This window comes from Paramormyrops kingsleyae, chromosome 22 (assembly GCF_048594095.1).
Source record: "Paramormyrops kingsleyae isolate MSU_618 chromosome 22, PKINGS_0.4, whole genome shotgun sequence".
NCBI lineage: Eukaryota > Metazoa > Chordata > Actinopteri > Osteoglossiformes > Mormyridae > Paramormyrops > Paramormyrops kingsleyae.
The window spans coordinates 6,945,749-6,959,614 of NC_132818.1; the positions used below are offsets into that span (position 1 = coordinate 6,945,749).

The window sequence follows — 13,866 nt, forward strand, 5'->3', positions numbered from 1 at the left end:
AATTATTTCTTTTCAAGATTATCTAGTATATGTTTAAAAAGCAGTTTAAAGTTTACTTTTGCATGAGTGCTGCATGCGTTCTCCAAGACAATTGTAATCATTTTCATCCTTGCAGTTTAAATCACTCCTAGATTGGTTTGTGAGAAATTTGAAGTCCTTTTTTTGCTTTATAAATATCCCAACATACTGTGCATTCCTAGTATATTTTACAAAATACTTTATTTCTTTTCATGCCATCCTGATCTCGTAGTATCTTCTTTTTTCCACGCATCCATTACTATTACTTTTATTTTTTTACATTATCGTTAATTTCAAAATTCAGAACTTTTTCAAGACGGCAGCTGTACTGGGTTTCATAGGCAGGCTATTTGCATAGCCAATCGACAAAGAAAGCGTTTGAAGTCTCACCCCAAAGTACCGAAGTACTAAATGGTGGCCAGTGGTATAACCTCATACCTCCAAAGGTTGATTCCTACCCCAGTTCTGAAATTTCATGTTCTCCCTCTGTTCACACAGGATTCTTCCCACCACGACACATAGTTAAGCTGTATCGCTAATAAATTGGCCAGGGGATGACAGAATGCCCATGCATGGTGGATTAATAGTGTAACTGTGTTTTTGACCCTTAACCCTTATTCTTTACGGGACCTTAAAAACGTTTAATGCTGTAAAGCAGGTGGTGACTTTTCTTCTCCATTAACTGTGCTCGTATGCTGTAAACATTCAAAAAAATTCTCTAAGCATATTGTTTCTAATGGAATTTATATTGGACATATATATCAAAACATGACTTAAGAAAGCTTTATTTATGCAGCACATTCCCAGTTACAACACAATTATGTATTTAATTTTGCATAACTTTCTGCCTTTTCTGTTTAGAGAATAACGAACAGTGCTAAGTTTGACGTGGAAATTCCCACCTTTGAACATCAGAGGACAGTAAATGGTGCTTCCTTATTCTTCCCCTATGTCTTTGTAACAGAACAAATCATCTTCTAACCCAATAACAAAATCTTTAGCTTTTGTTTTATACACTGAGAAACCTGTATTCATTCTCCCCCTCCTTGGTCACAGAGGGGACAAAACTCCACAGCAAGTAAACCCAAGACTGCATAGCTTCTTAGCTGCTTCTTCGATTCCCCAAGGAATAATTCAGTACTAAAATCATTACTGGGGTCACCTCCATGGTGTCATTCACCATCCCAATAGTCTCAATCCTCCTTCATTATTTTTCATTTCCCTCAGGTCAGAGACCAGTCTAGAAAGAGCAGGGACAGGCTACTATTGTAATTTAGAACAGATGCAAGGTTTACAGGTTATACTCCCAGGATAAGTACATCCCATGCAAACAAAATTATTTATTTAAAACATCCAAGTGCAGTTAAAAATTAATGACTGCCAATACAAGGGCCAATCGGAGTATTTTTTCAGGAATAAAACAGCCGAACCTCTTTTGCAGAAAATGCCATGGTTTAGCCATTTGAGTGTTACCATGCATCACAATCCGATATTTGGACCAACACATAGTAATAGGTTCTCGGTACATAGGTAGGGTTTCCTGGATAAAAAAAGCAGTGCTCGTTTCCAATATTTGATCAGGACCTAAAGTGATATGAAGCAGACTTAAGTTTAAAATAAAAAGCCATTGTTCCTGTTCAATGTCCAAAACACTGACATTTAGGACACCCAACCCTCAAGTACGTGGCAAAATGAAAGGTCAGGTCAGCATTTGTGCTTCTGTACAATACAGACTGTGGTGGGAAACCAACCAGTTTTTTTGAGAGTCCTTTGGGCATCATGCAGGAGAGATCGTTCTTCAGCCAATCAATGCTTACTCACAGCGTTGGTCCCATTTATATATATATTTTTTCCCAAGAAATTTATATTCATTTACATCATAATATAAAAAATGATGTGGGGAAAAGAGAAAATCCCTGAACACGGTATTCCAGCCATATTTCTCTCCCCATCCTCCAGTGCAGAGGATATATTATGGAGTGTAAGCAAAACTGGTTGATGCAGAAAGAGGGTGATAAGACGCCTCCAAGTGACAGGATTCAAGCCACCCTGAGGGATGAAGGAACGCAAACTGCCAGTCTGGAGGTCTGGGGAGGCTGAGGCTTACTTGGCAACAACTGTCAGGGTGAACTGGCTGCCTGACAGAGGAAACCAGTGGAAGTTCCAATGGAAGATTGGGTATAAAAACCAGTTGGACTAAAACAATTTGATGGAAGACTAAGACTTCTTGGAGTCCAGTGTGTTCCGTTTCTTGATGTCACTCAAGTCAACTGGCGTGAAAGCTGCAGGGCAAGGAAATGAATTAACGCTTCACACGGACAGAAAAATAAAGCTCGTTTTCCAACAACTGACATGTCAGAACAAATAGAAGCAGGTCGTCTTTGCTTCGCGAGTGTTTTTTTGTGTCGATGTCGCTGAAATATGAAACGCACGGTACTCACAGAGCAGGGAGGGGTTTGGATTCTTCTCCACGTACTCCTGAGGTCCTCGGTCACTGCTCTGTGGAGACTTAATATCCTTCAGCACACACTGCCATGCTGCAAGAATGAGACAGAGATACCCCGCATGGAGCCTGTGAGCCCAAGATCGTCCCGGCCTACCCCTCCCAGTCCTTATCCACCACACCATAGTGTAACCAACTCCAGCTGGGCGACAGCCAATCCAGTACAGACTCAGTCAGCGACGTGCTGCGACTCACTGTCATGTATGAAGCGCACATTCTCCTCATGAGCCGGCGTGTAAAGCTCTCCCGAGGTAGGTGGAGATCGAGGGCTGGAGGTCCGCTTGTAGCTCAGGACCATTCTAGGGGAGGAAGAGCTAAAACCAACATGGACCATCACTCAGCACTTCATGCAGGCCCTTCCTTGTCATTAATCAGATATTAAGCATACCTGTACATGGGCTCACCTGTTCATCTCTAACCCCCTTCAGCTGATTCACACCCTCTCTGCTCTGATGCTGATGAGAGACCCCGCAGCCCCTCTGATAGAGGAAAGACAGCACAGATGCAACTAGGTTTTCTGCCGGATGAAATCTATTAAATCGCCTCTAAAACAAGCATAATTTATGCAGTTGTTATAACTACTAAACAGGCGCACCGGTATGTGTGTCGAAAGATATTTCATTCAAACTAGATGTGTAAGATTAAACGTTTTTTAAAAAATTGGGATTATAAAAATGCTCAGACTGGCCCGTAGCGGATAATGAAAAATAAAGCTTGCAAGCTAATCTGCAATCTTCAACGGTACCTTTGAGTGAAAGCCAGTGTACCCGCTTTTTGGTCGGCAAAAATCCCACTAGGTAGTTAACTAAAGGGAAAAACACCCATCGGGGTCAGCAGAGACAGGAAAACAAGATGCAATGATTTTCGAATCCGTTTTCTAAAGTCTAAACCATATCGCACAGCAGTTACACGTACCAGAGTGCGGAATGCAGATGCCTTTTTACATTTCTCGGCTAACGTTACCTTCCAACTCAACACCATTTTTATTATACAGGTATTTTTACGCCAGACACAGCGATGTCATCTTTATAAGCACGCATATTGTGTCAGACTGAGACACTGGTTAGCCGATTAGCCAAAGAATAACAACACAGACTAAGGCTTTATAATAAACAGACACATTAGAGTGTCTTTTTTTCTCTAAAAAACAATCAGAATCACGGACCCTTATGAGTCGCAGATACTTTAACTTACACTCTCTAGACGACTCGATTAATTTTCTTTGTTATCGTTATTTTTCTTGGCTCCCTTTTGGCGCAGGCCTTCACCGGCCGTAGCGTTGCTAATACCAACCGAGAGCTTCCGGGGCAGAGAGCGCGCGGCTTATCTGCGCGAGGACCGCCTCGCGCTGTGTTCCGGAAGTGGTCATAGTGTCAATTAACCGTGCGCGTTTATGTCACCCGTCTGTCCGTTCGGCCGGTCATTCATTCAAGATTTAACATTACGTCAGTACATAGGGATTCTTATTCTTGTAACATATCATAACAGGAATAGACAGAAGAAAACAAAACAAAGGCACTCACACATCATAAAAGCAGACTATCTATCTATCTATCTATCTATCTATCTATCTATCTATCTATATATCTGTCTATCTATTTCCAATTTAGACAAATGGCAGGTGATGAAATCTGTTTTGATTTTTTTTTTGAGTTTTTGATTTGTGGTCCAAGTGCTTATATTGGCTTTATGATAGAAATATATCTTTAATATATAACTACCTATATTCTAAATCAGTCAACATTATAACATTAAAATTATAACGTGGGTAAATGTGGTGGAATACTTGATTTGTCTTTGTGGTAGTGTAGGAATGAACTATTAATGTTTTATTGTTATAGCCATTATTGTTGTATTTTTAAATTTCATGCAAATCCCTGTCACCCTCCCCAGGATATAGCCATAGAATGGAAGAAAATATTATTCAAATAATATTTAATGCCTATTATTTATAATCTACTAATGACTGTGTTGAGTAACAGTATAATGCCCAGGTAGTGAAATTTGATAACCTGCATAAAATATCACACAAATACAAAACATGTTTATAAAACTATCATAAAAAGAAACTTTATATATGAAAAATTGCACTTAAAAAAAAACCGTAAGACTTTAAGGAGACTTTGCAAGTTCATCACATAACATACATTGTTAGCAGGTCAGAACTGCACTCCTGTCATGATTTACAATATCACTGATTTATTGTTACTGTTTTTAACTGTCCTCTCAGTTATTCATTCACTATTTATAGTGAACTGTTCATACAAGTATTAAAGTGTCCAGCAGTCTGCACAGCAGAACAGAAAACACACTATATTCTCTCCTAAAGCATGCACACCTATGAGATCACACTTTCTACGCTTTCATTATACACTGGTCACGTTATACAATGTGACATTTTGTCCAAATGCATCAAGCCCTCACAAGCTACTACATTCAAGTAGCCGGCAAGGTGGCTGGAACAAACTGGATTGGTTACGTAAGAGATCATCAGAAGTTAAGACATACATGGAGGGTTAACAAGGTTGACAGGATCAAGGGGTCTGTATTACGAGGCATCCAAATAGTGGCGACCTTCCCAGTCGACTAAGTGGATTAACATCTCAAAGAGGAAGCTGGGTTTACATCACTGCCACAGTCCAGTCACTACTGTCCCTTAGGTGGTGTTAGGGTGCACGTTTGGAGCCGGAGATTAACTTGGTTGAAGGCCCCTTGGCTATTTTAGTTCTCAGAGACCCCCCTGCTATTGACTTTGATGGTGCAGTCCTCAACAGGGAAGGGGGTGTTGGGGGCTGGTGATGGTAAAGGCTGTTGACAAGGGGGTGGTGGTTTTGTAGAGGCCTCTGGGCTGCAGCCCAGGTAAGCCCATGCCCCATGAGTAGGCCACGCCCAGTCTGAGTAGGCCACGCCCCATCTGAGTTGGCCATGCCCAGTCTGGCTTCAGGCACAGCCCACCGCAAACAGCTGAACCAGCTCCTTGCAGTCAGCGTCGATGAGGTCGCCCGGCTTCTCCCCGCTTTCGTTTTTTGCCTCCACACTGGCCCCCAGGGAGAGCAGGTACCTGGAAATGGTGGGGTCGCACAGTTCAGCATGTGTCACAGTCGTGGTCTACGTGCGGACATGTGCCGGCCTTGATGCTGACGTCGCGGGACACCGCACAGCCACTCACCGGGCAATGTCTGGGTAGCCGTCGCTGCACGCCATGTGCAGCGGTGTCCAGCCGTCTTCATCCCGCTGGTGCACGTCAGCCCCGTACTTCACCAGCAACTTCACGCACTCCAGGTTCCCTGTCAGCACGGCCTCATGGAGCGCCGCCATGCCTGGGGGGAGCACACAGCACTCTCAGCCCGGGGGGGGGGGGGGTGGTGGGTCAGACACATGCTAACTACTTCCTCGCTTTATGCATTATCTGCTGCCATTTTTGTAGCAGTGTTTGGTGGGAGAAACAAATCCCTGCTTTAAATGTGATTGAACTGGGAAACGCTCAAGGGAATTGACTGGAAGCACAAGGTATTGTGTCGGATCTCAGTTCACACAAATCCCCGTGTTTCCACCAATAACAGAGCCAGAAATCATAGTGTGAGATAGCGGCCGGCAGAAAATCAGGTGGGCCAGTCCCATAACAATTTACCTGCCGACAAAATCACACTTCAGACTCAACTACATATTTGTTACCAGTTTTTATCAGCCAATCAAGCATCAGGAAGCTTAGACGTGTTGCCAAAGTAGCAGGGGGTGGACTTAAGGCTTTGGGGGCTCTAAGCCTGGGTGGGGGACAAATTTGTCTACACTGATTAAAAATCCCAATACCTGACATGTTGGGTTAAGGTAAATGATCATATTATGCAATTCTGACAAATTCTGTTGTCATGGAGACCCTGGTTTTACTGGGTTTTATGTGATGCCTACACTTCCCTTATGACAAGTCTGCCCCTGCATATTAGACCCTCTCAAAGGATACACTGATTCCTTTTGGTCTGAAAAGGGTCAAAAAATGCAACTCTCGAGGGCCAGGTAGCACTCACCCGACAGGTAGATGGTGTCTAGTCGCACCTTTTTAGCCCTGAGGAACCGCCCGATCTGCTCCAGGTCGCCCTGCCGGATGTGATCCTGGAAGACGATGTCATTGGGGAAGCGGACACTGCGAGCCGGCTTGAGTGCCACAGGGGAGGACCTGCACTGCGTGCGGCCGCATTTCGAAGGGGTGTAATGCGAAGGGGTGTAATGCGAAGGAGTGTAATGTGAAGGAGTGTAGTTCGAAGCAGTGTAGCGCGTAGATGTGTTCTGCTTGGGGGTATAATGTGCTGTTGGGGTGTAGTGTGTGGGGGTGTACAGCGTAGCTGTGTAGCTACTCTTCCTGTACTGCACGGGCGAGTAGTGGCTGTAGCGTGGCAACTGGGATGTGGGGTACTGGAGAATGTCCTTCATGTTCCACGGTGACGTTTCCTCTGTGTTTAGTTCAGAATGAGGAACAGGAACAGGAAACAAAAATCCAGACTGTTTGTAGAATCCCAAAGGTCTTTTGTCTTTGCCAGTTCCGGATTTTTCTTGATTTTATACGTTGCCTTCTGTGCAGGTCAAAAGCAGACAGAGATCTCTGTGAGACGCCGATCGCCCGCTTCAGTGGTGCATCTAAGCCTCTGCTGGCAGTGAGATCCGCTTTCTGGTGCCCTGGGGCATGATGCCTCGCTATATACACACCCATGGGCTATTCTGGGTGCCATCACTGGATGCCTTTGGTGGCAAAACGAGTGGCTGTTGAAATGCCCCTCCTTACAGCATAAAGCCCCTCCCATCCAGCTGCAAGCCCATAATAGCTAGTGACCGCCATAGTCCTGTCCTCTGAGTTCAATATGGCATAGTGAGGCCTTACTGGTCGTTCTCCTGTTTCCATTTTTGATGCCCCACATTTAAGCACAGTCCATAACAGTGCTGGTATGGCCTCCCTGTAAACAAAATCGATCCGTGTGAATGTCAGGTACGCTGTTCTGGTATTGCAACATTTGTGCATGGTGGAGGGATCCTGTCGTGTTTGGGTTATGATGATGATCACATGTGGGGGTAGGAGAGCTGATTGAGTGATGTCATAGGGCACACTGAAGGTCTGGTAGTGAGAACGTGGCAGGATTGGCTCACGCATTCGCCCAAGGTTTTTTTTTTATGTGCAATTATATGTCCATTCTAGAATTAACTATCCCATCCCTATAATGGAATCTATTCCATTATAGATTAACTATCTATAATGATGAAGAGAAATACATTATTATGTTTTAACCTGCATACACACCGGCCCTTTGCGGGTAAGATTGGCCACCCCTGGTTCAGGAAATTTGCTTCTTGTAGGTCTGTATGTGGAGGTGGATTTGAACCAAGCATCACATTTGCATCCAGGCTGGCGAATCACAAGCCTGGGTTCAGTAATCATAATAGCACTTGTATTGTTAGCTGAAGGCCTGTCTCCCTTCAGGAGCTACAGAATAAGCGCTCAGCTGGAACAGCAAACTTAGCAGTACTTCAGGATCAACAAGCTTAGCCCTACTCCTGCCCCGGTAGCGAGCTGATCCCAGTGAATGTCTTAAAGGGATATGCCGCTCCCATAGGTTCTTATAAGGCAGTGTCCAAGGCGTAGAGACCCGTGAGACGTGTCCGATTGCTGCCATAGTCGTCACCCTTGGATACAAGCCACAGAGACGAGGTCACCGTCTTGGAGATTCTACAGCACAGCACGCACACACGTGCACGCACACACATGCACGCACACACGGAGGCCTCATTCGAGACTCTATACATAGATACACATGTAATCATGCACACACCAAGGGCCAGCATGTTCCGGAAGGGTCTGAACACCGAGGGACGGCCCACAATGAATCAAATGTCACGTTTTTGATGTCTTCTTATTTGTGCTAAGGAACTTTAGTCGGTTTGTTTATTATGCCGTGGTACTAAAACTGAATAGGTTTGCTTAGGAATAGGCGTCCAGCTAAGAGCTGCATTATCTGGAAGGGTAACCTGCAGGCAGGAAGCAGGGTGTCTCTCATGAGGGTCCCAAACGCAGACTTGGACAGGCCACAGTTTATCGCCTGTACCCTCTTTACTGGAAATGACACGGTTCCCTCACTGTTCCATATTTGGTGGATGTTCTTCCCATTGGCGACAACAGTGTACATGTTGTGTCACAGAAAACAGACCATCAACCTACACAGAGGATCAGTTCACAGCGCAATTTGGCACCCAGCTGCTACATTTACAGTAATTGCAAAAAGTGCTAATAATATACAATATTCAGTAACATACCCTAACTGCTTAAACATAAATAAACATTATATGATTTTATGATTATAATATTTGTTGTTATCATTTAATGTTTGTTATTAAAGCTGTTTAGATATGTTAGGATGTTACATGCTGCTTATGAATGTTCTATAAATGCATTATGACAGTGCACTGAATGGTCTATGAATACATTATGAATGCATCATGAAGGTGCACTGAAAGGTCTATGATACATTATGAATGCATTATGAAGGTGCACTGAATGGTCTATGAATGCATTATGAATGTATTATGAAGGTGCACTGAAAGGTCTATGAATACATTATGAATGCATCATGAAGGTGCACTAAATGGTCTATGACTGCATAATGAATGCATTATGAGGGTTCAGTTAATGTAAAGTGTTTCCCAGAATACTATATTTATAAAAAGACAATATACGAAGCAGCTTTGCTGTCTAAATGCTCTGGCCTATTAGTCGACACTCTGCTCCTGGTCACTGTGGGAATTTACAGTCTCTCCAATGAAACACCGTCCATTTCCACGTAGGAATCAAGGCAGTCCTAGAATAGCCCTCTGCCGGAACAGGGCCTGCCTCTCCAGTCCCGACGGAATCACGTGCGGCCGTCTCAAACTAAATTGGGTAACCCAGCCTGCAAAATGAGACTGCCGGCCATCTGACCCAGCGTGCACGGCATAGCCTGCATGATTTCGGGGCTGTTAGGCTCCCAAGCACTGAGAAACCCCTAACTCTGAGGGAAACACCAGTCTTGTTGATGTGTTTTTGTAGGCTCGTGGACGAGGGCTTGGAAGCCTCCCCAGGATCACGGCGTTTGATGGGGGGTAGCTGGTGGCTAAATAGTCATGTGGCTGGACTCCTGGCTGCAAAAATACAAAAATACCATGGTCAAAGTTCAATGGGGGGGGGGGAGGGGGCTAGTTTGATAACTCTGAGCTCACACAGGTATCTCCTTAGTAGAAGTGCAGCTTGAGGGGGTGACCTTCTGCACCAGAGCTGATTGGCCTAAAATGCTCAATGTGTAGCTTTCTTACCTAAGGAGGCCAACATGAAAACTGGCACTCCTGATCCTGGGTGGGAAATTCCAGTCCAGAGAATAAAAGTCCAGACCAAAATTTTGTTTCAACCACTCTCTGGACCTGAATTACCCACCCCTGACCCAGGGCATCTCCTCAGTCCCTCCCCTGTTCCCCTGCCTTTGCTGCATGGAGGTTCATCAGTTCATTGGCTCATTAGCGTGGCTCACAAAAGAGCGCAAAGCGGTTTTCATCTGCAGTCCAGGGAAACGGGTGCTCCTGTGTTTTTGCACATTTTCCCTTGTCACCTGCTCTTTGTGTGTCACACCGTGGTCCTGGGGGAACATTATTTTGTGCCACTGTATACTTGTACATTAGCCCCCCCATATCTGCGGGTGATACGTTCCAAGACCTACCGCCGATTCCTGAAACCGCGGATAACAGCGAATCACCAACAGACCCCATATATAGCGTGACTTTCATGTACTTACATATGGTAACTGATTAATTATGTGCGGTAACATATTACCAACGTTAAATTCAGTAATAATGAAGTACATTGTACATTATTACACAGCACTGTACAATACTGTGCTATGTAGAATGAGAGGGATTCTGATGTTTTAGCTTAATTCTCAAGCAATGATAGAGCAATGAAAAAATTTCAGGCGTCAAGGGATGACAGAGACTTGATTGACTTAAGAATTGAGTCCTCTGCACTCTCACTTGTATTTAGTTAGATGTTTCCATTACATGGGCATTACAGCATCTACCCACCTGTCTTCCACAGCCTATTACCCAGTACAGCGGTGTTTCTCAACCCAGTGCCCAGGGACCCACAGACAGTCCACGTTTTCGCTCCCTCCCAGCTCCCTATCAAACAGTCCACATTTTTGCTCCCTATGGGAATGGGTTGGGAAACACTGCAGTACGGGGACACAAGGAGCTTGGAGGATGCGCCCCAAGTTAGGGAACATCCTGCAAAGCATGCTGGTCCAGCACATTGTAATGAATGAGGGTATAATCATCTGTAATGGAAGGTGAGGGGTTAGTTATGTTTGCTGCTTATATAATCACTGTACAATCAGGGACGGATTATGGGTTGTGTGGGCCCCTGTGCAAAACGTTCGCGAGCCCCCCCCCCCACCACCACCACCACCACCAGCACCACCACCACCAGCACCACCAGCACCACCACCACCACAACCACCACAATTCAAGGGCCCTTGGCAGCCAAACGCCCTCCCTCCATGTTTCCATCAGAGGCCCTGTAGGGTCAGGGGCCCTTGTAGGCAGAGGATCAAAGAATGTAGGCCCTCTAAAATAGACAAACGAAAATACATTGTTGATAAGTGTTGCAAATTGTTTTGGGCTAGGGGCCCCACGGGCCCCCTGCACCCCAAGGGCCCCTGGGCAGCGGCCCCGCTGGCCCGGTCCGTAATCCGTCCCTGTGTACAATGTGGACTGGGCTTCCAGGGAGAGGATCCAACCTCTCTGGACAAGATGGCTGATGGATAGATAGATGGAAAAACATTGCCTGTGAACCACATTAAGCCGTATAAATACGCTTTCACCTTATGACTGAGTATTGCATATTTACTGGTGAAAAAAAGGAAGTTGCAGGGCAATTTGTATAAGATTGGTTTAGGTATCAGATCAAAGTAGTAATAACACACATTTCTGTTGACCTGGAAGGTAATTATCCCTGCCCTACCAGTATCCTGACCTCCAGAAATCTGTTGATTGAGGCAATGAGGCCTGTGAACAACGATTCTGTAGGTGGCCAGCCTTAGTGAATCTCTGAAAGACCTTTTTACAGATCTAACCTCTGTGTTATATAAGCTAAAACTGCAGGGTAGTTCCCTCAGGAAGTCTAATACCCGTATGTGTTTTTGAGAACCCAAAGGGTTCTATTAAAGGGTTCTGCGATTCAGTTCTGAAAATGCAGAAGCCATGGAGCAGATCCCCTGTAAGAATCCCATTCCTTCCTATGGTCCCAGCAGGATCACAGACAGGATTATCCAGGGCATATTCTGGGCTTTTACCTTTAGCTGGCTGCTCCCTGCTGTTTCTATGCTAGGCTTGAGAATGCAGCCCTGACTTTAGCTATACACTCCGCCCACAAGGGTCAGGGCAATGTTACCGGGGGCGACGGAGCAGCCCAGAGTAGCAGCTGTGTGGCAGGAAAAGCCTCTGTGCTCAAGCTGTTTATGTGTACGTCTGTGTAAGCTGGGATAGGGTTACAGGATACGCTCTGGGGCCCCATGACCCTGACCAGGGTCAGCGGTTAGCAGATGGGGGATGGATGGATGGATGGACGCATGCATGGACGCGTGCATGGACGGATGGATGAAGGGATGGATGGATGGATGGACAGACGAATGGATGGATGACATATTCAAGGTTCCCTGCTGGTACTGGCTGTATTTCAGGGACCCTTGTAGGGGTCTGTGGGGGGGGGGGTTCGTTCCCATTGGCCTTGATGATCCACCACACGTTTTGCTCTTAAACTGCAGAGGATGCTGACACAAATGAGACAGACATAGATCTTCATTTTTTCACTATAATATATTTAATTTTGTATATATTTTGTTTTTCACATTTTGTAATATCTGTGCTTTACATTTAGCAATACGTAATTCAACTACATTATGTCACGTCACGGTAAGGAGGCGAGCAGGGAAACAGGGAAAAGGAGCCAGGAAGTTAAATTAACGGGGTTTTAATCAGGGAAACAGGACCGGGGGAAGCACACAGACGAACGTCAATGACAAATCTGGCGTACACTCACTGAGACACGGACTAAATGCACAAGACTAGGCAAACGGAACAGGCAACAGGTGAGAACAATCAGGGATGAACACGAGGTAATGAGGTGGGCGTGGCACACATTAAATGTTAATGAAATTTTTTATGCAATTTCACATCATTACACAAAATTCACAAGTCATCTGTTAAATATATATATATATTGACCGCTGCACATGAATCTACACAAATGAAAACCCAAGGCATTAACCACTGGTAACCTTTGGATTTGGAATTAGACTCCAGGTCATGAAAGTGATCAGCTTTGGCTTTGGCCCCAGTCACTGCAATGACAGTAAGGTTATGTCATAACATCCTGAGGTGACATCAGGCGCTTCGCATTCTCAGCCTCGGCGGGAACAGCGCGTACGGACCGCATGCTGTCCAGCTTTCGGAGAAGAACGTCTGAATAGTGAATCAGGACGGGGGGGGGGGGGGGTGAGCCCTGGCGTCTTGTGGGTCTGCATGTCAGCCAGAAAAGGGCGACCACGCTGGTTTATGATGGTAAAGGCAGGAAGTCCTGTGGTACCAGCCACAGCCAGCTGAAGACGGCCAGTCTTCACCCGACAGTCGCCACCCAGCCAGTGAGTCGACTAAATGTGCATCTGAGCTTGTGATCAGCTTTCATTTGTAAGAACCTCGATCCCTGTTACAAAACAATAATCAGACTCACTCTTCTCTTGTGTACCAGTTTACCTTGTAATTTTTTGAATAAGAACAAAAAATATTTTGTGAATTCATTGGCATTTTTCCTACATTTCCACAGATTGCTTCATTACTGTATAGACATCAAATCTATAGATTCACAAAACATAAATACATGAGCTATATGCCACATCAGACTGTCTCTTCTTTCTTGGATATCTGTACTGGGGCGCTGTAATGGAGGCGAGGGGGGGGGGGGGGTTTGAAACATCATTGGGTCGGTCAGGGTTGGGGGCCTGATGCTTTCATGGGGCCCAAAGTCTCTAGTGGCGCCCCTGCAATTAGACCGAGACAGTGAAGGATGATGAATGTCTGTGGTTTGCTTACAGTGGATATAAAAAGCGTCCACACCTCTGTTAAAATGCCGGGTTCTTGTGATGTAAAAAAAAAAAAAAACAAGACCAGGAAAATCATTTCACTTTTCCCACCTTTAATGTGACCAATAACTGGTGCAATTCAATTGAAAAACAAACTAATCTGTTAGGGGGAAAAATACAAAAAATTAAAAAATACACAGTAAG

At 45.0% G+C, this 13,866-nt stretch overlaps 2 protein-coding genes across 4 annotated transcripts; both read right to left on the reverse strand.

The window, feature by feature from the left end:
* Window positions 1-787: 787 nt before the first annotated feature.
* On the reverse strand, window positions 788-3,861 carry LOC111843195 (mapk-regulated corepressor-interacting protein 1-like). 3 transcript variants are annotated; one of them, XM_023810561.2, is made up of 6 exons: window positions 3,716-3,842; window positions 3,267-3,326; window positions 2,926-3,000; window positions 2,717-2,835; window positions 2,460-2,555; window positions 788-2,300 (listed from the first exon to the last, which is right to left on the reverse strand). In XM_023810561.2, exons 3-6 carry the CDS (start codon window positions 2,931-2,933, stop codon window positions 2,236-2,238), a joined length of 288 nt encoding a protein of 95 aa, XP_023666329.1. In that variant the 5' UTR covers window positions 2,934-3,000; window positions 3,267-3,326; window positions 3,716-3,842; the 3' UTR covers window positions 788-2,235. The 3 variants fall into 3 exon arrangements, with proteins under 3 accessions (XP_023666329.1, XP_023666330.1, XP_023666328.1); XM_023810562.2 differs by lacking the exon at window positions 3,267-3,326 and having other exon boundaries at window positions 2,717-2,820; window positions 3,716-3,861; XM_023810560.2 differs by lacking the exon at window positions 3,267-3,326 and having other exon boundaries at window positions 3,716-3,861.
* Window positions 3,862-4,439: 578 nt separating this feature from the next.
* Window positions 4,440-7,222, reverse strand: LOC111843287 (protein phosphatase 1 regulatory subunit 27-like). The gene is made up of 3 exons (XM_023810749.2): window positions 6,547-7,222; window positions 5,691-5,841; window positions 4,440-5,582 (listed from the first exon to the last, which is right to left on the reverse strand). The coding sequence occupies exons 1-3, from the start codon at window positions 6,947-6,949 to the stop codon at window positions 5,462-5,464; spliced, it is 675 nt and encodes a 224-aa protein (XP_023666517.2). The 5' UTR covers window positions 6,950-7,222; the 3' UTR covers window positions 4,440-5,461.
* Between the last annotated feature and the right edge of the window lie 6,644 nt (window positions 7,223-13,866).